Source organism: Psammomys obesus, unplaced genomic scaffold (genome assembly GCF_907164565.1).
Source record: "Psammomys obesus unplaced genomic scaffold, mPsaObe1.curated_primary_1811, whole genome shotgun sequence".
In the NCBI taxonomy this organism is placed as follows: domain Eukaryota; kingdom Metazoa; phylum Chordata; class Mammalia; order Rodentia; family Muridae; genus Psammomys; species Psammomys obesus.
In genome coordinates this window covers 25,135,087-25,158,782 of record NW_026596134.1, presented here as the reverse complement: position 1 = coordinate 25,158,782, position 23,696 = coordinate 25,135,087, and the positions used below count along the sequence as shown (strand labels likewise).

The window sequence follows — 23,696 nt, the reverse complement described above, 5'->3', positions numbered from 1 at the left end:
GCAGTCATTTGTTAACAGATTGACTGGCACCGATAGTGTGTCAGGCATGCTGTTAGATGTTAGGGAACAACATATATTCATATCTGTTGTACATATGTGTATATATTCATGAACAAGCAGGACAGTGTCCTTACTCTCAGAGTGTTCCTGGCTCCAGGACAGTGAGTGGCCTCTCTGCAGGAAGTGTGAAAAGCTCTATAGAAGGAAGCATGGTCCACAAGCTGGTACCTTGCTTATGCCTTCACATCTGCCCATCTGCTCGCAACTCACAGCTTATAACAATCAGTGCAAGGGCCGGACCCCACCCACCAGCTCATAGCCAATCCCAGACCCTCTCTATTGTCCACCCAGACCCTTGGTTCTGCCCGAACATCTTCGAGCTTTGGCCATAGACGCAGATTGGACTTTGATGTTGGAGCTGTCTAAGCCTCAACCTGAGCTCCTCTATCCTTTCTCCTGTTTCTGGCTGCCCTTGGGAAGCACGTGTCTGAGGGCTCATGGCTCCACAACCTTGCTACCTCAGAGTAGGCTGCCTGCTGCTCATGATTTCAGGCTTGCTGGGCAGCTCCCCCTCTTCCCTTCCTCCTCTTCCTGCTACTCAGCAGGTCTCTCTGGACCTTTCCTGCTAAGGACCTGACCTCAGAGTCAGCCCCTGGTTCTCTTGGCTCTGAGAGGACAGATCTGTTTTTCCTTAGTTCAGCAAGACAAGGTGGGTTGCAACATTTCAGAAAGAACTCCGTGAGCAGATGCAGACGGACAAACCAACCTAAAAAGCTCAGAGCAAACAGCATCCTAGAGAGGGACCAGTTTGTAAAGTTTAGATTTCCCATCCTAAGCTACAAAGAAAAAGACCTAGCCAGATTTGGGGTGCAGAGCTGGGGGTGGTTAAGCAGGACAGAGGTGCTGCCTGCGATTCCCCTTGTTCGTTTTATTCTGTTCACTTTTTCAACGTAAACCTCTTCTCCCCTCGAGGAAGAAAAGCTTGGTGGTAAGTGGACAGAATGGGGTCTCTCTCTCGTGTGTGTGTGCATGTGTGTGCGAAGGAACATATCAACACCATCGAGAACACTGGGGAGGAAGGGAGAGTGAGGGGAGATGGAGGAAGTGTGACAGGATAAAGGGGAGGGGATTTGTAAAGTATGGATGGATGCGCCCAGTGCTGTGATCCTCGCAAACCCATGACATAGGTGTTAGCTGTGTTGTTGCCTCCTTACTGGTGAGTAACTGTCCCACAGCTCCCCACCCCCACCCCCAGGAGACTTACCTGGGTGGTGGTGGCGGTGGTGGCGGTGGTGGTGCCAGTGGATGTATTCTGGTCATGAGACTTCCTCTGGCCTCGCTGCTCCTGTGAGGGCTGAGTGCCCCCTCCACTGACCGTCTGGGCACAGGCTTGGCATTCTGGGGGTCAAATTCCTCCTCAGGGATGACCTCCTCACAGCGAGCCCCACGGAAGCCAGAGCGGCAGACGCAGAGCTGGGGCCTGCTGCAGGAGCCCCGGTTCTGACAGGGAGGCTGGCACACAGCTGAGGAAACAGAGAGAACGATGACAGCAGGGCCAGGTACCACCATGAGGCCATGGGCCATGCACCGCTATTACATCCTAGGGGCTTCTTCCCCTGGGAGAGGACCTCGCCAAGCCCCTCATGGACACGGGAAGCCCAACACCTCGCCTTAGGAGGCTTCTAGGACCATTTCTCTCCCTGCTATCCACAGATCTCCAGGATGAGTTTGCCTTCGAGTTCTGAGCAGGAGTTGTGGAGTAGGTTCTTAAACAGCACCAGGAGGATGTTCTGAGGGGGAAAGGACCACCTGGTGCCCTATATATGCTTAGATGTCCACTCCTATTGGACTATAGAAACACCAATCACATAGGTTCTATTTCACGTCCTCTAATAGCTTCGAAACTTAAAAAAAGATTGTTACTGAGTAGATTATCAGTAAATAATGAATGAGTGAATATCTTTATGGGAAAAGTTCAACATTAGCCCGAAAGCCTAATATTGTTTGTTATCTCTTATGAGCTTTTCAGCCTAGACCCATTTTCTGGTGAATCACGAGGGTGGGCTGAGGAGGCTGGGAAAATCTAAGGGCCTCTCAGGATACCACCCCCATATCTGACCGCATCCTCTGATAGCTCTTAATCATCCCCAGTTCAGCGAGGCAGAATTCTGGCTTGGGCATTGGGTTGGTTCTGCTCAGTGGGACCTAATCCAATCCGGAGACATGGTGGACACAAAAATGGGCTTCCTTCCTTTAAGTGGGTTCTCATGACCACTTGGGGGGTCATGACCTTTGGGGGTCAAGTGACCCTTTTGCAGGGGTAACCCAGATGTTTACATTATGATGAGTTCTGAAGTAACAACAAAATAACGTTAGGGTTGGGGGTCACCACAGCGCGAGGAACCACGTTAAAGGGTCGCAGCATTAGGAGAATTGAGAACCACTGCTGTAAGCCTTCACTCTGAGCAGCCACCAGCCCTCTAGGACATGACTTCTCTCTTTGCTGGCCTCTACCATCTTACAAACTCCAGAGACACACCCGGTGATCGGCAGCCACCCAAAATCCTCTGTAGTATCCCATGTCGGGATATAAAGCCAGTATGAACCAATGGTCTAAGTTGTTCTAAAACAAGGTCTCCCCCGCTCGCCTCTCATTCATTCAGTAAGCGGTTGTTAAGCCCTACCGAGGGCTCCACTGTGAAGACTAACTCATCGCTCACAGGAATCTCCCTCCGTGAGGGGGACTCACAGGAAGCAGGACGTAGTGTCAGGCGGAAGGAAGGGGGTACTGTGCTCCAGGCCACTCCGAGGAAGTAGTCACAGGAGAGAGAGGAGCAGCCCAGAGGGGGTGGAAAGATCTGAGCAGACTTCCAGAGGCAAGCACAAAGCCCTGGAGGCTAGATGGAATGGAGCATGCTGGGGGAAGCACAACGGATCCATCGAGGCTACGGGCTGGTAGGGTGGAGGGGGTAAGCAAGGTCATTCAAGGTTATGGAGAAAACAGACGCCTTGTTGCCTCGGTTGTTCTAAGCAACTTGTGAAACCCTCAGGCACCCCTGTTCAGACCACATGCCTGGCGGGAGGGGTTCATGAGAAATCTTTCTGAGAGGCATAATTCTATATTTCAACCACAGGCCAGTTTAGAGGAAACGTGTCGATGGTTGGCCTTGGTTGTCGGCTTGACTTGATCTGGCTAACCATGAGGAGATCCACCACTGCCAGTGAAGTCTCCTCCCGAGGACAGAGGGAGATGAGCTCCTGGGCACATTTGGGTGGCGTTTTCTTAGTCAGGTTATTTGAAGCAGGAAGACTCTAAAAGTGGCGTCTTCCGGTGGCACGTGGCTATAAGGAGGTCAGGGGGAAAGTTCCGGTTTTTGCCTGCTTGTCTTCCTGTTGTTTGGCCACCCTGGCAGGTTCATCTACGTTGTCTGTGTCTTGAGCGCATGTACTCCGCTGCTGTTTCCACAGTGTAGACCTGCTTCTCCAGGAATCCTCCAGAGCTTCTCCTCCAGATGGCGACCAGGGAGGCGCCCAGTCCCACGGACTGAGCAGCTGCTGGGCTGCTAGTTCTCCAGTCCAACAAGCCAGCTACGGCTGGACTACCCAACTGTAGCATGCAAGCTGATTTAATAAACCCTTTTAACATACATTCATTCTATTGATTCTGTTTCTCTGGACCTGTGGTTCTCAGCCTTCTTAATGCTACGACCCTTTAATACAGTTCCTCGAGCCATGGTGACCCCCCTCCCCACCATAAAATTATTTCATTGCTACTTCATAGCTGTAATTTTGTTACTGTTATGAATTATAACTTAAATGTCTGATATGTAGGCTATTTGATACCCCCAAAGGGTCTTGGTCCATAAGTTAAGAACTGTTGCTCTAAAGAACTCTGGCTCTAGCCCATGCCATCTCCCTCTTGGGGACTTTCAGTGTCTTTGGAACACAAGCACACACTAGCACTGACAACCTCTCCGCTCTGACCTCTCTAACAACGAACACTCTAAGTCAACTCAGTCCGGCTAAATTTGCTTTCTGGCTCCCTAACCTGGCTGCTCGCCCAAGCGCTACTCTTCCCTCACAGTCACCCCCACCCCCACCATGACCCATCTTCCGGTGGCTGCCTCCTCTTTTGAACAAAAGCAGAGGCACTTGCTGAGCCCATGACTGACTGAGCTCATCCAGAAAATGGGTTTTTCAGTATTGTGTCTCAGCGTCCCCATTTGCACAGCCATCCCTTAGGAGGACAGTCAGCTTAGCTCCTAGCATAAAATAGCACAACCACTGTCCTCCTCAGCTACTCTCAGTGTGTGTTGACAATATGCCTTGCACATACAATCTCATTTAATTCCCTCTACACTGTTTTTCAGCAGCTATGCTTATTATTCCTATTTTACCCATAATGCCTCTGAAAGTCAGGGAGCTTAAAGGGACTTGCCTAAGGTAACCTAGCTAGATAATGAGGCTATCATTCAAATATTTGACTAAATAGCCCCTCTTTACTCTTCACCACCAACTCCCAGAATGACTTGCAGGCCTCTTTCTCCTACAGTCTCCGAGCTGAAGATGAGACAGAAAAGATCTGTTGACTTCCAATTATGCACCAAAGGGGCCACTGGAATCCCAGCCCTGGGGATGCGGAACATTCCAGGTTGGCCTTTGGTGGGTAATGGAGGCTCCAGGCCAGTTTGCCCTTCTAAATTTCAAATTATGGGGGAAGATGTGGTCCAGTTCATGTGTCTGCTTTGATAAGTATTCTTAGAGCACTCACAAGGTCTGAAATGTGATAGAAAAAGTCTCTCATACAGTTACACAGAAAGGACACACGGGTCCATGGGGCAAGTGTTATGTTGGCCTATAACTCCGGCTGGTTAGAGTGAGAGTTAGGGAGCATTTCCTGGAGTAAATGATGCTGACCAGCCACTCAAAGGATGAGATGATCGCAAATCCTACCCAGCAAGGCTATTCAAAGGCCAGGCTGCTGATCCGTGGGTAGTAAAGGGAGTAACAGGGAAACAACTGAAGGGCTCTAGCCATGACCAAATGTATCTTCTTTGGTGAGCCAGTGTCCCTTTCTATCAGGTCCCTGCTCTCCATGTAAGCAGATAACTCCAGAGAATTTTAAGCCAAACCCTTTCCCAAGCACAGAATGCCACCACAAGGTTTTGGTCCATGCCTAGGCATTCCATTTTCTACCACCCGAGCACTTGCCCTGGTCCCTGTCACCTCCATCTCAGCCATGGACACTGTCTGCTAGGGACAGCAAGCCTGGTGAGCATGAGAAGAGGGTCACGAAGCTCCCACCTCTGAGCAGATGGTCCATGCCTCAAAGGTGGCTTTCGATGCAAGATGATCTAGCTTGTACCTCCCCCTCCTGAGCCCCAAGGTTGACCCACCCTTGATGTAAACAATAATGTCTTTCACTCTCCGGAAATCTGAGACGCAGTTCTGGTTCTTTCTCCTTCACTAAGGCTGTCTGCCAACTCCAGTGAACACTCTCTGAGGGTACAGAGATAAGTGAGAACAGGCTACCCACAGAGGAAGCCCCACAATGTGGGGGTCCTGGCGCTTCTGGAAGGTCTTTTTCAACTATGAATTCCATCCTCGTGAAGGGATTTGATTGGTCCAAGGAAAAGCTCACGGGGAATGAGTGATGGGGATGGAAACTGGATCTATCATTTCCTCTGTCTATTATATCATCATAAATAAGAGTCTTAAAGCTTCCAGACCAGCCAGCTGTGTTGATAGCTAAACACCCTCTTGGGAAGGTGACCTTTCCCATTTGGCTGAGGCAACTCATGTTAGGAGGGTCTGATGTTTTGAACCAGCTCTCACCAGCTTCCCAGCAGCTTGTCTGGTATGTTTTCTGTAAGTCTCAGCATGTTAATACACTACAGTGTCTGTTTGCTCTGAGCCAATCACGTGTATTAGGAGACTGGATCATGAATGTTGTAGAAAATAAAAACTGCTGAGACTAATAATGTTTATTATTTAAATGCCAATAATTATTACAGCGGTTACTATTAACCTGCTACCATATCAATAAGACACAGATACCCGTTGTATTTAAATAAGCCTTGTTTCACTTCTGGCTGTGTACCTTGCTAATAATAATCTACCTTGTTACCACCCAGCCCCACGTCCCATGCCAATTGCTCTAATCATTCCTATCTGGGCTACTTCCCATCCATAATTCATAAATGCTTCCACATGCTTTCCATCTGGGCTGCCTTCCTCCATCCATGCTGATCCTGCCACATGCTTCTCTCCATGCTAACCCATGGCAGCTTTGCTTAGTGTCTGGCTTGCTCTGAGCCAATCACATGTATTATAAGAGCGGATCATGGACTCCTCTTTTCTCCCTACAAAGGCACCGCTAACTGACTCACAATGGTGACTCCAATTTCCAGGAAAAGGAAAATTCTGACCATTTTTTCATTGATTTTTCTCCTGTTAAATGCTTCTGTTTAATTTTCTTTTGGCATGGATGCATGTTTTCACATGTGGGTGGGTGCACATATGTGTACTGGTACTGAGCATATGTGTACACGTGTATGTGGAGGCCAGGGGTTGACAATGGGTGTCTTCCCTGAACACCCTTCACCTCAGAATAAAGCAGGGATTTTCCATCAAAACCTAGACTTCACCATTTGGCTAGGCTAACCAGCCAGCTTATTCCAGATAACCCGTGAGTCTGACTCATGGGATTACACACAGGCTGCCACAACCATCCTGCATTTTATGTGGGCGCTGAGGACTTTATGAGGGTGCTCAGGTCATACAACAAGCATTTCATCCTCAAGTCATTGCCCCAGCCCCTAAAATGGTGTTTTTAAATAAAGGTGCTACCACCTTAAAGGTGGTGGCAAATGGCAGTTGTTTTTTAATTCCCCTAATTCCCCCCACTTAGAAAAAAGAAAAGCTAGTCACTACACACTGGCTCTTTTGTTTCTGTTTTTATTTATGTTCAGTGTGTGTGTGTGTGTGTGTGTGTGTGTGTGTGTTTGTGTGTGTGTGGTACAGCAGGGCTTCGAGTGTGGAGGTCAAAGGAAAACTTTTCAGAGTCGGTTCGCTCCTGTCTTTACTTGGGTACTAAGATCAAACTCAGGTTCTTAGGTTTGTGTGACAAGTGCCTTTCCAAGCGGAGCCATCTTGCTGGTGTCTGTTGATGCTGTACTATGCATGAAATCTATGGCACCATGAGAGTTGGGGACGAGAACAGCTGTGTTTAAAAGAGACCGATGGAAAACAAATGAGCACAGATTTCAGAATGCATCAGAAACAAACTGGTCACCTCAGAACTGCTTATAGAGGGGCTTTTTTATAAGTAGCAAAAAGCAAAAAGTTAAGCACCCGAAGAGAGGCAGCCCCAGGCATGACTATGACATCCAAAGAGGGAAAGCCTCAACCTTGGTAGACTTTTGTTTTTGTTTTTCAAGACTCTGTAGCTGTGGCTGTCCTAGAACTCACTCTGTAGACCAGACTGGCCTCAAACTCAAGAGATCTGCCTGCCTCTGCTTCCCAATTGGCTGGGATTAAAGGCGTGCTCTACCATCATCTAATGGTGGACTTTTATACCCAGCTCAAACATCCTATTTTTCTTATTGAGGAGAAATTACATTCTGTATCTGAGAAATTAACCCAGTGGGAGTTCTATGACTCCAACGGCTCTCTGGTTAATGGCTGGTGGAGAATTAGCAGCACAGCACTACAGTGTGTTCCAGCCCTTGGGAGGTGGATTCACTAGAAGGAGTACATCTAGCCTCTCCTCATGGGTGGACAGCACCCCTGTGTAGCCAGAGGCTGTGCTGTTCTCCGGCCGTTCATGATTTGCACTCTTCTGGAACCCTGTCCTTTCCACCTCCTCTGGCATTCTCTTCTTTGCTCAACATTAGATATGTGGAGGGTTCAGCCCCACAGAGTTAGCAGGATGCCAAAAGAAGGAAAGAAACAAAAATTCCTGAAATTGCTTTGAAAGCAGGAAATGGATGGAAACATTGTTCTGGACCCCCTCACCGTTTTTGGCTGTGCCCCCACTACCTCCATTCTGCTCCAAAAGCTGGGCAAAAATATACTCCAACTCTCCACACAAAACACCTACTTTTGGGAGGAGAACAAACTCAGAATGGGCAGGCCTGGAAGAAGGTTTTAGACACAGCTCTCACAGTGTAAACTGATGTTGCCTTGCTCACATCCCTGTTGATCAGCTATTTGTTAGTGGAAATGTCAGGAAGTTGGGGTCAGAAGAATAAGGTTTGAGCCAGCTCAGCCACACCCTGACTGTGTGATCTTGGGTACTTCTCCACCCCACCCTTCGTCTTGCTCAGGAGACAGGCTGTTAATCCACCTCTCTACAGATCCTGGCAGAGCACACCCGCTGCGCTCTCTAAAACCACCTGTCCAATGTAATCAAGTACCATAGCCGAGAGCTGGATGTGGTTATTTAAGTGCAAATGGGTTTGGATTGAGAGGTAATAAAATTTAAAACTCAGTTTCTCCTTCTCATTAGCCACATTTCAAGTGTCTACTAGTCACATGTGGTTTGTGGCAACCACATTGGACAGCAAAATATAAAACATGTCCATCCTACCGAACGTTCTAGTCGACAACACACAAAAGCAATGGGTTGGGGCAAGATGGCTTTTGAAATTCTCAGCCATGCCCCGCTCCCACTCTCCAGCCTAGGCTAATGTGCAGAAACAAGTACAACTGTAAAGACAGCCCTCTCTTCACACTCCAACCTCCCTAGATAAGTTTTTGTCATCACTTCTTTCTTCTGGGTCCCAGGGACACCTTCCTTTTCTCTCTCTAACACACACACATTCTCTCTCTCTCTCTCTCTCTCTTTCTCTCTACCCCAACCAAGCTCTCTGCTTTTCCTATATTCTGCCTAGAAGGCTGCTAACAACCTGGCTCTATGCTACTGAGCTCTTTCTCACCCTGAAGTCTTTACAGAGCTGATAGATTCCAGCCGTCCACAATACTTGCCCCAGGACCTCCCTGTGCACCTCACCTTAGGAATGTGTTTATGGGTGGGGGTAACACCTCGGCCCTGACACGCTCACATATGCTTAGAACCCTCTGTGGACCCATCCTTTTCACCTAAGCCCCATGAGGAGGGCTTTACCTGTCAGAACCTTGGGCCTGAGCCTCCATGCTATAGAGAAGTCAGAGCCCCCCAGGCTCCGGGGCCTTGCCCCTGCTGCTCACACCACAGCTGTGCTGGACCGCTTCTCTCTGAACTGCTGCAAACAGCATTGGGGCTCAGAGGCTCGCCAAGCACTAGACTCCAAAATAACAGTTGTATTCACATAAAAGCCTCTAATGAGAGAAAGATGCCATTTTTGGCCCCTTGTACACTCTCTGCAGACGCTGTCTGGCAAGCCAAGTGGGCCTCTACTGTTTGGCGGCCGGAGGGGAGGAAGGGAAGGTGTGAGTCAGACTTTGGCCCCAGGCTCTTGGTCTGGACCGCCCTGTTAATTGCTTTAACAAATGCTGAGACGCTGGGCCACTTGGAGGCTGAGGACCAGGGACTGGGGCAGAAAGCAGTCACAGTCCCCACCAGACTTGTGGAAGAGACTTCAGGGTATGTCCATCCCGCAACCTTGACTTGGCCGAGGGAAGCCAGGGCTTGCGAGATTTTAGTGTCATCAGGGCCTCTAGCGATGAGAGATGGAGAGGGACCAGAACAAACACCATCAGGGGCGAGCCTGTGATGAGCCTCTTCTTGGAAAGCAGCAGCAAGAGCATAGAGGACAGTTCAAGGATTACTGTGTGGCCATCTGCCCCTGGTACCCCCTGCCCATGGCCGAGCATGGAGGCAAGTGATACCTTGTCATCACAGACTCTCTGACTCCTAACTGTGCCGGGTGTAGGAGCCATTACCACTGGCAGGCTGTGCTATTAGCTAGAACATGGCCGGGCACCCAATATTTACTGCCCACATAGAATGGTAAAGGAGCCAGATTCGGTCCATTCCTTCAGGGAACTTCCAAATTAATAACAAGGCTATCAGAAAACACATAAACAAAGAAACGGAAGAAGAGAAATCAGGACATGATGACATGGAGGCAACAGTTAAGGGGCCAAGATCCAGAAAAGCAAGACCGATGTGCAGCAACTCGTTATAAGCAGAGTGGTTAGAGGCTGCTCCCCTGAGGAGCATGATACAGAGGCTGGAAAAATGACCAGAGGCCAGGCACACAGGGCAGTGAGTGGAGGCAGAGCCCAACACAGTGGTATTTGCTACAGACTAGAGGAGGCCCAGAGCCAGGAAGTATACAAATTAAGGGGCCCAGGCTAGAAGGGACACTGGTTTGGGAACTCCACAGCAGAAGGTAAGCTGATGCATTAAGGGGAAAGAGAAAGAGCAGCCAGGAGACTCCTACAGAGTAGATCACTGCTGACACCCAAGACCAGAGAGGCATCCCAGGAGGAAGGGGGCCAAGGACTTGAGGACTGAAAACAACCATGGCTTGGCAAAGAATGATGACAAGACATGAGCAAGATGAAGGTGTCCCACGTGCCCCTAGCTACGTGGGGATGCTGTTTTACACTGTGAGCAAAAACTGGCTCAGGGTTAGAGAGAGCGTGAGCTCATTTGTACAAGCTGGGGTTGGTCAGACAGTCAGGGAAGCAATCGGTGAGTAGGCAGCAGACTCGAGAGCCTCGAGGTCAAGTCTGGCTGAGAGTATCTGTAAATACGGGCTGGTGGCAGTGTGTACGAGACAGTGTCTATGGCTATGAGAAAGCAGACTGCTCCAGGAGCAGTGCAGGCAGAAAGTAATAAAAGAAGGGATGGGGAAGTCCCGGGGAACCTGTTGTTTAGTAGCAGGTACAGAAGAAGCCATTAGTCAGGGTAAGGAACACCGAGGACACAGTAGTGTGTAGAGGGGACCAGGCACTGTGCTTGGGCCAGAGAACCCAGCACCTGGCTTCAGGAATCTCCTGGCTGAGGACATCTCATAGTGCAAAGATCCTCAGTGTGTGTGTGTGTGTGTGTGTGTGTGTGTGTGTGTGTTTGTGTGTGTGTGTACACCTGCTTGCCACGAAGAACTATAGTACCTTACACAACATCTTTCGGTGGCTGTGTATTTCTTATTATGGGGTCTCCGTTGAGCTCACACAATTTCTTTAGCCTCGTCCTGTCTTCTTCGCCACCATTTCCTAACAACTTCGGCATAACTTCCCATCCTGAGATGAGTTTATCCACTGGCTTAAGCCTCTGGCTCCTGGCCATTCTAACCAATTAGTGCAGAAATAAAGATCCTGCCAGATGTCGTGGCATACATCTGTAATCCCAGCACCTGGGAGGCTGAGGCAGGGAGAGGGATGCAAGTTTGAGGCCAGTCAGTAGTACATAGTGAGTTCCAAGCCAACCTGGAGCTATAGTGCAAAGCCCTGTGTGAGAGAGAGAGAGAAAAAGAGAGGGAGACAGACAGAGAAATCATGAACCTACCCTTGCCTTACCCTGTTTTCCTAAGGCTTGTTAAACAAGTCCAACATCAACTGCTTTCTATGTTCTTCTAACTACTATGGTTACTATTACCATCCCTGGTAGATGGGGAAACTGAGGTATGCAGCTTTGCATAAACTTGCCTAACATCACCATGCTATGAAGTGGTTGAAACAAGGGTCTGATGTAGGGGATTCTGGGTCCAAACTTGGAGCCTTCCCACTTGTGAGTCTTCTACGTGTTTGGATAGAATCAGGCAAGCACCCTCAGGGAAAGCTAAGTGGGGCCCAGAAAAAGAGAAACAGGATTCTTTCGTAGCACTGAGGTAAGAACCGGAAGGAGTATTGTTCAGTGCCTACCACACCGTGTGGAAGCTCTGGACCAAGAAGTCGGGAGCAAATGCACACTCAGGACTCCATCACCAGGTCCCCTAGGTCACAGGGAGGACTTCTGGGAAAGCTGATAGGGGTTGGACAACAGAAAGGGATTTCCCAGCTTAGCCCGGGAAGGTGCTACGTGCTGGGGGTTGGGGGGCAGCCCTTAGAAAATCAAAGCCAAAAACCAAGGCTCTCTCTCTGTAAAGAGCCTATGGAGCACAGCAGACTGTGAATGAAACATTTGGCCTAAGTTACCTCATTTGTTCCTTACAACTCTGGAAGGAGGAATTATCATCAGTCACCGAGCGCAGAAGAGGACACGAGACAGACAGCGTGAGCAGCTTGTCCACAGCCACACACCCACCAAGTGGGTCTCTACACAGGCTCTAGGGGACTGTTCTCCAAATGCCATATGCCTGACCGTGTGCCAGGCTGTCTGCACGGTTGCTCATTTAGCAGAGAGAATGGGGGTAAGGCCTGGCCCTTAGGAGCTGGAGACTGGCTTCATATACAGACTGCTGAATCCCTGCTCTCTGGTGAGGACAAATATCCAGGTTTATCTGCAAAGGAGGCAAAAGATCAAATCTAGCCTCAAGAGACATCGTACTAAAACAACAAAATCGGTAACATAGGTCTGGAGAGATGGCTCAGCAGTTAAGAAGTTAAGCTGTTTTTCCAGAGGACCAGGTTTCGACTCCCAGCACCCACAACTGTCTTGTACCTCCAGTCCCAGGAGACGTGACACTCTCACACAGACCTACATGTGGGCAAAACACCAGTGCACATAAAATAAAAATAAGTAACTCTTTTATTAAAAGATTAAAAAAAATCAGTACAGCACGTGGCACACTGAGAGTTATAGATTGTAATCCGCAAGACAAGCTGTCACACACTGCATGGCTGAGACTCAGCCAAAAAGGAAGCTAGTTCCTTACCCAAGGATGGAAACCTGGGGCTCAAACACCATCTCCTTAGATCTGGTGCCAGAATCTAATGCAGGGACTCTTAACCTTGGGTCTTACTGCAAGAGTTGGGATCTAGAGACTGGCCCTTCCTCAGCCACTGCAGGGAATTGCCTCTGGGTTCCCAGAGTGGACTCCGACTCTGCGTCTTCTGGTCTAGAGAAGATAGGAAGGGGGCTCTGCAGCCCCTCCCCCAGTTGTGTGGAGACCGAGGTAAGCCAGCGTGAGAAAACAGAATAATCTCTCCAAGTGGGCAGCTATAAACAGGACAGCCATCTCACATCCCACTGCCATGCCCTCCCCACCCCACCCCCCGCCAGCTCCCTCCACAAACACATAAACACATGAATCATGCAGAAGAGCTGGCAAGGCCATAGAAAAAAAGGGCAGATACCAAGACCAAGGGAGGAAACGATGGCCCAGTTCCAGGCCCCACCAAGGTAGAGAGAGAACTGGGGATACGGCAGTGTGGCAGCCGGAGACAAGAGGAGTTTCCCAGGCGCCAGCGACTTTGGGAGAAGGGAGCAGGCTAGCCAGGGAGGTGCAATAGTGTGTCAGGGTTGAGGATTGCTTCCGTGAGAGAAGAGAGGAGCCAGGGCTAGGGGCGGTAGAGCCAGGAGCAGCACTTCTGCACATGGATATATATCAAGTCCTCATATTTGGGGTTCCAAAAGAGGGACTAAGTCTCCACATGGTTTGGGGGCCAAGACTGAAAGGGGGGTATGTCATATACTCCTCCTTGTTTGCTCTCATCTCCCGCCTGCCTGGAAGGCACCTATCTGTATGAAATTGCTGGGACAGAATCCAGGACATTCGCTGGCATGGCATCTCCCCCATCCTGGAGGGCAGCTGAGTAGAGAGGAGAGGGCAATGAAAAGCCACTGGGGAAGCAGAGAGCCAGCTGTCAGGGTGTGGAGCCGAGAGCACTACATTCTACCCAGCCTTGGGCCCAGTTATGCAGGGCCAACACCCCAGTGTTCACGTGCTTCTCATTAGGCTCATTAGCAGCAAAACAGCAACAAGCAAACAGCACAGGGACCAACAGATTACCACACAGCCCTTCGCTGGGCGGCCTGCTTCAAGCAGCATAGGCTGGTCCTCCAGAGAGCTGCCAGCCTACAGCCCGGTCCGAGAGTGAGGGGACAGGTTTTACGGGGTGGCGCAGCATAACCAGGCTGGACAGAGAAATAATGGGGAGCGTGGGCACCCTCCGAGACATGAGGGTGCACGCATGCTCGGTCTGAGACAATCTGCACTCATCCAACCTCAAGTTTCCAGTGTTGAAATTACAGTTTGGCAAAGAAGAATACTGGAAAATCACAAGTGAGTTAGAAGCAACCTGCAGGCCTGGAGGGCTGAGTGTGGCCAGGCCCAGACCCCTCAGGCCCCAGGGTTTCAAGCCCACCCCTTGTAAGGCTGCCCTCTTCCAGCTAGCCTCAGCAAAGGAGGCTCCCTGCAAAGGCGGAGCTCTCTGGAACACACCCATATCCTCCCCCAAGCTTGAACAGAGTTCCCAGGGTCCCGACGGGGTCTGGAAGTGTGGTTCCTGGCCCTGCAGCATCAGCAGCCCCAGGGGGCTTGTAGGAACCATAGTCCCATGTCTGCCTCGGATCTGCTCATCAGAATGGTCTCTCCAGTGTCGTTCCCTGGAGATTTGTGACAACATCCAGCCATGAGTCCCTTCTGGTAGCGGACCTGATAGTGGACCCCGAACTCTCCTCCAGAGTGTTCAGCCACAGTTACAGCCATCGAAGATGCTTTTTAAGATGCCGGCATCATGCCCTAGCCCTTAGCCTCTGCCTTGCACAAAGCTACTGGGTCACCCACTTCCCTGATTTCTCTGCCCAAGGGAGTGGCTTGAAGATGATTTGATCTCACACTGTCCTCTAGGGAGGTGAGGGACCCTGAGCAAGTCACCACTTCTCCAAAGGGCTCTTTTTTTCACCTTTGAAAATATGAATGAAGGTGGGGGATGTGGTTCCATTATAGAGCATCTGTCTAATACAACAGCCCTATGCATAGAGCTCCAGCACTACAAAATGATTAATAATAATAATTAGGAGAAGGAGGAGGAAAAAGAAGAAGACTTAGTTGACTTATAGCGTACAGTCACTGTACTTGAGAAGGTGAAGCAGGAAGTTCATGAGTTTGAGGCTAGGTAAGGCTACAAAGTGAGATCTTGTCTCAAAGAAAAAGAACGAAAGAAAGGGGGACCCAGATTCCTTCCCAGTTTGGTCTCTGGTCACAGAGGACCTGCGCTCTCATGGTCCCACTCATCCAGGCAACCTGAAAAGGGTACATAGGCAAGACCACTGCTGGGTTTTTGTCTGTAGGTCCTTCGAGCTGTATGTACAGATAGCAGAAGGGCCAGGGCCGTGAGGCCTGAGGCAGGATCCTAGGGTTTGATTATTTTTATCCTGTTCCTATCACAACCCGATTACGCCTCCATCTCAAGACGCACTGGGAATGACAGAAAGGGCTTCCGCCATGCTGGGAACACCAGGCATGCAGCACACCAGTATTTTTAGCTGTGAAACTCAGTGCATCCCTGAAGGGAAGAAGTGGCAAGACCAAGACCTCACAGTCAGGCTGGGGTCTGTCAGAGTCAGTGGCAGCTACAAAGGGGCGGGGAGAGACAATTGGGCAGGGAGCTGATGTAGACCCAGGAGGAAGCCTGGGGTGCAAAGGAGAAAGGAGTTCCCCATGTCCCCATACCCTGAATCACCTGAGGGCAATGCCAGTCACAGCTTTTGTAGAGAGGTCACGGGCCAGGGGCAAGGCTCAGCATGTGCAGGGCTCTACCCTTGGCCGTATCACCCAGCCAAAGCCTTGGTTTCCGCAAAGGTGGAGGATAAGTAAATATGCTTGGAGAAGCTTGACTGTGAAAATGCCCATGGCGAGCCTGGCCAGGGGTTGGGCAATCATAACACCCAACTCTTAGCTAGTAGCAGCCCCAGGCTATACACTACCATCCCCAACACCCCCGCGCAGAGCGACGACCAGAAGATAGGATTATACACCCGGTAGCAGGGTATAGAAGCATTCTGGAGTCAGGTTGTCTGAGTTCCATTCTGCTCCTGCTGTCACCTGACTAGTTTTTTCTTCTACCAAACGGGAATGTTAAGCACACTTTGTATAAAGTAAGTACTACGTAAATACTGGCTCTTGACATGATGTGGGTCACGGTTCTCCCACCCTTGGGTAAGGGGCCAGCCTAGAGGCCATGACTCTCCTGCCCCCATCCTTGGTCTCCACGTAGCTAAGAGGATGTCTTTCTTTCCCCCACATTTAAGACACCTTGGCAGGCTTCAGAGTATCTGAGAGAAGGCTCTTCCAGACACAGACTCGGAGCCTTATCTGATCATCCTAGCATCATGCCTGCCTGATAGGCCAGGACGGTGAGCCAGGGGCCAGGGCAGAAGTGGATTCCTACAGCTCACAATAAGAATGGTGCCCCTGGAGGCATATTCTGCATATCGAAAACATGGACACCAACACAGTGGACCAGAAGAAAGAAATGCAGGAAGTTTAAAAGACGAACAGGAATCTGCTTGAGAAACAGTTTTCTTTTGGAGGCATCTTTAAACCTCCCTTCCACTGCTCATCGCCTGTCCTCTGGACACTGGCTGCATCCTCAGGAGGAGGCCCAGGGAGAGCTGTCCGCTGCAGTTCCTGGTCTATCTCAAGAGCAAGAGGGGTGAATGGGGCAGGAGGCACTCACGTTTGATACAGTGGTTCGTGCTGTTTGATGTCGTCCAGCCTGGACAGCACTGTCCCCCGCAGACGTTCCTCCTGTGGAGTCACCAGAACAGTGTTAACACAAGGATGCTGGGAGCTGGGGCTGTTCGAATGGCCCCCTTCGGGCAGGGCTTGGGGAAGCACTCGAAGGCTAGAAAGACTGTCCCATTCCACAGGGAGGCCACCTGGTCCAGGAACGAACAACAAAGAGCAAAGCTGTGATGAAGAGCAAAGCTGAATCTTGTCCCTCCTGACATCCCCTGCATACCCCATTTGCACAATGAACATAATGCCTGCCTCGCTGGGTGACTGTGATAAAAAGCTGTCTAGGACCCAGCACAGAGCAGTCAATACAGGCAGAGCATGGCGGTATACTGACAGGGGTTCTAGGCCAGCCACGGCTATGTATCGAGACGTCATCTCAAACAATAAAACACACACACACACAGAGGAACAAGGACAAGGGGGTAAGCAAGCACAGAGAGTTTCATTTGCTTGCCAAAGCCACGTACCCACTGAGTGCCAGAAACAGATTCAAATCTAGGTTGGCAGGCTAGTGGGTATCTCAGTGAGAGCACGCCTGCCCAGCATGCTGGAGGCTCTGGGCTTTATCCAGAACACCGAAAACAAAACAAATCAAATCAAAACAAAACAAAACAAACCCTAAGTTGGCTGAACTCTAAGCCAGGCTCGAGGTCTATAATGTCTCTCACCAAAAACCGCACACTATTCTCCTTGCCTGCAAAATGCTGACAATTCCAGGGAAGTCATGTATAAATAGAGTCTCATGGATATGTCTGTGTGTGCGCGCGTGTGCGCGAGACCTTCCCGTGCCAAGTAGGAGACTAAATAAACAGGGCTCTCAGGTCATTGTTCGAGAAAGGCTTCCAGGGTGACGGCTCCCAAGAAGGGGGCGTAGCTAAGCTGCCTCTGCCCAGCAAGCACACTTTCCACTTGGGAAGGCCACAGAGTGTGGTACACGGGCGATGCACCTAGCCCTGACACCTTCATGAGAACTCAACGTTTGGTCCTGGGGGGACATTCACGCCACGTGTCTGGGCGTTGTCTTCAGGTGTCTGGCGAGAGCCATCAGAAGGTTCTCCAAAGCTCTCCACCTGCAGACAAGGGAAGCTCCCTAGAAAAAGTATTCCTTGGGTCAGACCCCTGGGGTCAGAGCAGGCGAGGTTGGCTCTGCCTCTCTGGGCCTAGTCACAAGGAACAGAAATGAAACGGGGTGAGTGGGAGTGGGTGGGAGAAGTAGGGGAGCCAGAGGCTGGAGTGGGTGGCCATTCCTGGGATCCTTGGGGCCAAGATGACGAGCATCTGGTGCCGCTTAGGAGATTGTTTGACATCTGAGTGGACCCCAAAGCTTGTGCGGTTGTGGGAGTCATACGAAGAATTCAAAATAAATTCCTAAAGCCTGCAAAGGCTGAGGCCCATTCCTGGCCCTTGCTCCCAGCATTGTGGGGCACGGCCTCCCAGGAAGCTTACAGAATGGCCTGCCGGCCAAGAGCTCTCTCTTGCTGGCCACCAACTCCAGCACCATCCTGATTGCATAAAGTTCTCCTTCCAGTCAAGGCCCAAGTCAACAGGCCCCAAGGAGAGAGCTACCCACTCCCCATCCCCACCCCCAGGCCCAGGGCCTTCCAGCATGTACCCAGTCAGAAGGGAAAAACAGTCCAGTCATTTGGAAGTCTCTACTCCTTGTGGTAGTGACAAGGCCTCTGAGGCTTGGAAGGTCTTTGAGAGAAAACAGGCTGCACGCCCGGGCAGTTTTCTGAGAAACAGCGCCTGTGGGAACTGAGCATAGACCAAGAAGCCTACTTGGCTGGGAATTCATAGCATAAATCCTGCCCCAAGAGACTCCCCCCAAGCTACCCATCACCCCAGCCAGGCCTACCTTGCCCTGCTTATTGAGGAGTCCTAAGGGATGTCCCGTGCTTAGAGCAGAGACTGGCCAGGGTCAAAGGCTGCCAGCAGAAGGGACAGGATGGTGCTGGAAGGGCACTTAAAAGGGACTCGGATACCAGTGGACATCTCTGAGGATATTGCAGGCCCAGCCAGGAGAGCAGCCGGGAGGCCACTGCATCTGCCTCATGTTTGCTGTGAGAAACCTGCATAATCCCAGACTTCCACATCAGACATTATCTTTGTGTGTGTGTGTAAAGCTCCTCCGACCAGTGTCCAGCCTCCCTCCAACTCATTTGTCATCATTTAGTAGTGGTGGCTCATGTCCCTGGGGTCTACCTCTCTACTGGGTATCCCTTCTCCTCTTTGCCTCTGTAGGCCAACACAGTGCCTAATGCATGGTATACATGAAATACTCCTTTTATTCACCCAATCCAGGGCTCCTATGGAAGTGGGCTGAGGGTAGGAAAGGGGGTGTTGGGTTTACACGGCTAGCAAACTCAGCAGCACTGACTCACGTGGCAAGGACGTGATTCCCTGTTCCGTGATTTTCCTAACCTACTTAGGCTAGTGAGCAGGTCTCCATCCGCGGCTAGGTCTTCATGTTGGGTCGTGCCCCTGGGCACAGCCAGTCTGCTTCTCCATAGAGGGCACAGGCCACACGGTTCAGCTTCCTGACCTGAACTGAAAACTTTTTCTTTTTAATTTCAAATTTTCCTACATTTCTTCATTTCCTTTCTCCTTTTTGACAAATAGTACTACTTTTAACTTGCAATGATGATACAAAGTTTCCTTTTAATTACGGACTTATTTATGCAGAAAAAAATGAGTCAGGCTCTGTATGTGATGATAAAAAAAATGTTAACTCATCTAAACAGCCAGAAACAGAAGGATGGATAAATAAACTGTGGTATATTTAGACAAAGGAACAATATACAACAGTCAAAATGATTAAACTTGAGCTGTATATTATCACAGTTAAATCTCATATGCCTAATAAGGAAGGAAAGACATTGGAGAGGAGTACAATACCCTACCACTTATCTAAGTTTGAAATATGCAAGGCAATATTGGGTGCTCTGTGGCAATAGTATGAAACACCCTGGAAATGTTTAAAGCCAAAGCAGTGGTTAGCTGGGGAAAGAGGGAGGCAAATTTGTAGAAGAAATTTCAACTCTAGTCTTATTGCAACTTGATGTGCCGTGTTTGGTTTTTATCCCTGGGAGGCCTGCCCTTTTCTGAAGGGAAAGGAGATGAGGTGGATCTGGTGGGGGGAACTGGAAGGGGAAGAGGGAGGGGAAACTGAGGCTGGGATGTAATTATATGAGAGAAGGAAAAGAAAAAGAAATATAAATATAAAAAAGAAAAAAAAAGCCTGAAAGTAAATGAAATTGTGAGCTCTGTTATTTCCAGTGCCTTCAATATTCGTGTCAAATTCTATAACTGATTTCAAAAGTTATAACATGGAATCCCGTCACTTTAATAATGTGTTGATAAAGGAAAAAAAAAAAAAGCTGGCAAGGTGGCGCTACCAAGCTTACAGCCTGAGTTCAATCCCTGGGACCCACTTGGTGGAAGGAGAGAAGATAAGAGAATACGAGGGAAATGTAAAGACGGGCGGTTATGGGGCAGCTTCCAGAAACACTGAGTACTGGGATCAGCGGCTTAGTGAGTCTCTGTGGGCTGTTCCGTAGCCACATTGTGCACTACTATACCTCAGACACTTAGCACAGTGCCTGGCACATATTTTCTTTAAATACCAGTACATCAACAATTCCATAAGGACAGGACAGGGTTTATCTGTATTTTATTTTATTTTATTATTTTATTTTATTGGTCTTGGTTTCGGTTTTGGGTTTGGGTTTCTCTTTCCCTGGCTGTCCTAGAACTCATTCTGTAGACCAGGCTGGCTTCAAATTCAGAGATCCGCCAGCCTCTGCCCCCAGAGTGCTGAGATTAAAGGCGAGCACTACCACCACCTGGGAGTTTATGTATCTTACCCGACGCTATACCCCCAGGGTCTGGAATAGTGCATATTGAAGGAGTTAAAAAAAAAAAAAACAAAAAAAAAAAAAAAACCAAAAAACTCATGAGAAACAGTGCAGTTCTATATTCCACCAGCAGATGGCACTTGGTCCCTAGCTCTAACCTGCACCCCGTGGCCAGAATGGATGTGGATTGAGGAAGTTAAAAAATAATTTTGTCCCTGGGCCCCTCCCCAGGGGGATGAACGGGCTGCCAGAGGAATCCATATCTGCCAAAGCTGACTGAGGAGCCAACTTCAGCATGGGAACGCATCTGTGTTTGTAGCAGGTGCCTGTGGGTGGCACCCAGCCCACAGCTACCCACCTGGGTGTTTCTGCCAGCTTGGTCCTGGTGACAAAGCTTTGCTCCACTTTATGATTCTGTTTTATGTTATTTCATTTTTTGCTTTCTTGAGACGGGGTTTCTCTGTTTAACAGAGCCCTGGCTGTCCTGGACTTGCTTTGTAGGCCAGGCTGGCCTCGAACTCTGCCTTCCTGAGTGCTGGGATCAAAGGCTTGCACCACCACTACCAGCTTACCTTATGATTTCTAATAGCATCTTACAACACACACGCGTGCACACACACACCTGAAGTATAATCCCGGCCCATGACAGCCTAAACTTCATTTTCCTCAGCCCCTGGCTCCCCTACACTGGGGCTTCATTCTCACCCCTGGGCACACCCAAAAAGCCCTTGTTCTGAGGCAGTGGTAAGCCTGCGTGACAGCCGCCTCTCTAGGCGCCGCTCTGGCCATCTCCACTGCAGGATTGCTCCTCTGCACGTTCACCAGGCCTCCAACTTGACTTTAATAACTAACTAGCCCTCCCAGCAGGATGGACGCTGGGTCCTCTCCCATGCTCAGCACATGGAATCATGCAGTAGCCTGCACAAGTCAGGAAACGGGGGAAGGCTGAAACAGGGCAGGTGTCGGTCAGCTCTCCTTGAGGGGCCCAATGCAGGAGCAGAGCCGCTGGGCAGCAGGTGGATCTGTGACCTTCAGACTTTCAGCTCGCCCCGCGAAAGGGAGGCTGGGAGTCCATTCAGACTCAGGGAAAACCAGCTAGGTGCAGGCACTGATCTTTTGGGAACACAGGCGAACAACAACAACAACAACAACAACAAAAAAAATCCCCTGCTTACCTAGAACTTGTATAAGTCTGGCCACATAAGCAGAAACAGAACTCTATTGAGGGGGTAAATGCTATCAGGAAGCATAAAGCAGGGCGAGGGCAGAGAAGGGGTGAGAGACACAGTGAATGCTGCTAAAACACGGGAGGTGAACACTGCAGGCGGGAAGAGAGTGCAAAGGCCCGGAGGCAGAAGATCCTTCACGGCGGAACTAGAGGTACCGCTCCCCGGGACTAAAACCAACAGATAAATCACGCTCAGGGCAAGGGCTGCCAAAGCCTCCTCCTAGACCAGTCCAGCGCTGCCAGCTGCCGTGCGCTCGCCCCAGAGACACCTGAATCCTCAGGCATACCTAGCAGCCACTGTGACTGGGCAAGGAGTTATTGGGGCAGGGGAGGGGGCCTCCTTCCGTGGTAACAGAGCCCAGGGCCAGCAGCGGGTTGAAGAGTTGGAGGGAGGCTTGGCCTCACGATATGCACAAACAGCGCCGACTTAAACTCACTGGCACACACAGACCCGGTCCCTCACGCAGCAGCCTTCTCTGCACGTCCTGGCAGACCTGAGCCCCGACCACACACTAGTCTCGGCGCACCGGCCCCTTCCTGGAGATGCTTCTGTCTTCACGCCCCGGTGTCCTCACTCCCCCGCCCCCCGCCTCCACCTACTGCCCCCCCCCAGCTTAACCTTCCCTGGGCCTCAAGGGGCCGGAGCGCCCACCCAGCCAGTGCAAGAGCTGGTTAGCCCAGCACTCTAGAAACGCACAAGAACTTAACGTCGGAGTTCCAGGTGAGCTGGGGAAAGGATAGTGGATATTAGAGGCTATTAACCCTCCCCCCCCAAAAAAAAATAAAATAAACAAAAACTTTTGAAATCTGGTCCGAAGCTCTGGCTTCGGAACCTTAGAGCGCTTTCTCTACGGTACTGAGGACAGAGGGGTCGTGCCACCGAAGGCTCGGTCGTCTGGGGTGCAGGGACCCCTCGCCCTGGCCACCATCCCCTCTCCAGTTGCTCACCCGGTGAGTCGCCCTTGCCGCGCGGCCGAGGGTCGCTGAGGGGTCGCCAGGCGCACGACGGAAGGCGCGGCCCGGGCTGCCGGCTGCTGCTGGCCCCGGGCGCTGCTTCTCCGAGCCTGGACAGGTGGCTGGACTCGACGCGGCTGCTGGGCACGGGACGGCCTCCTGGCCTCGGCCTCGGCGGGTCTCCCGGGGCCCTCCTGGCCCGGCTGGTTCCACCCCGAGAGCGAGGAGCCGGGCAGCGGCGCGTCGGGCTCCCTGAACAGGCTGTACACCTTGGCAGCAGCCACCGCGGGGTGGCTGCCCACGGGGCGCCACAACCGGTTCGGATCCCGGCTAGCTGGTTCGTACCTCCCGACGGAATCCCTCTGGGCGCGACTTGTCCCCACCAAGAGAGCCAGGGCGAGCGGCAGGAGGCCCCTCCAGCGCACCCGTAGGACGCGCCCGGGGCGGCGGGCGGTGGTCGGCGCCCTCATGGCGCCAGAGTGGCTGCGGAGCTGTGGGTACCAGAGACCTGGCGGGGAGATGCTCTGCGCCGTTCGCTCCAGCGACCCGCCTGGAGGCTCGCCCCTTCCCGTCTAGGGGGCCTCCGAAGCAGCCGTCTGGGGGTGCGGGGATTCCCGGGTAAGGGCTTGTAGGGCGTGAGCTGCCCGGGCTGCGCCCCGAGCCCGGGTCCGCGGCACCTTCGCGCCCGCCCCGCGGCCGTCAGAAGGGGAACCGGAGGGTTTTATTTTTGGAAACCGCCCCCTGCTTCTTCGCCTCTTTTATCCACGCCATGCCCCCTCCTTGGAGGGACAGCTCGGCCCCCTTATTACGGGAGACAGGAATTCCAGCAACACCCACTTTGGCACCGAGAAGCGAGCGGGCGGCGAGGGGATTAACCCGTGAGGAGCTGCGGGCGACGTGGGGGCAGACCCGGGGACTGGAAGGACAGACGGCGTCTGCCTGGACCAGAGCACCCGAGGTGCCTTTCTCCTGCCCCGAGCAGCCGCGAATGGTCCACCCGTCCTGGATGCATTTCCTGCTCCGGACCTCACGGGGCTGCTGTTCAGGTCCGAAGGGGGTCGGGGAAGGTACCCAGACCCAGAC

The 23,696-nt window shown here is 51.2% G+C and overlaps 1 protein-coding gene across 1 annotated transcript in view; it reads right to left on the bottom strand.

Moving 5' to 3' along the window:
• Positions 1 to 23,184, bottom strand: part of Ltbp2 (latent transforming growth factor beta binding protein 2) — an 88,733-nt gene extending 65,549 nt beyond the window's left edge. Inside the window, exons 1-3 of the mRNA XM_055593092.1 lie at positions 22,608 to 23,184; positions 16,516 to 16,586; positions 1,265 to 1,523 (exon numbers count right to left, since the gene is read on the bottom strand). Coding sequence (XP_055449067.1) covers positions 1,265 to 1,523; positions 16,516 to 16,586; positions 22,608 to 23,083 — 806 coding nt within the window. The 5' untranslated portion in view covers positions 23,084 to 23,184. The remainder of the gene's footprint in view (positions 1 to 1,264; positions 1,524 to 16,515; positions 16,587 to 22,607) is intronic.
• Positions 23,185 to 23,696: the final 512 nt, after the last annotated feature.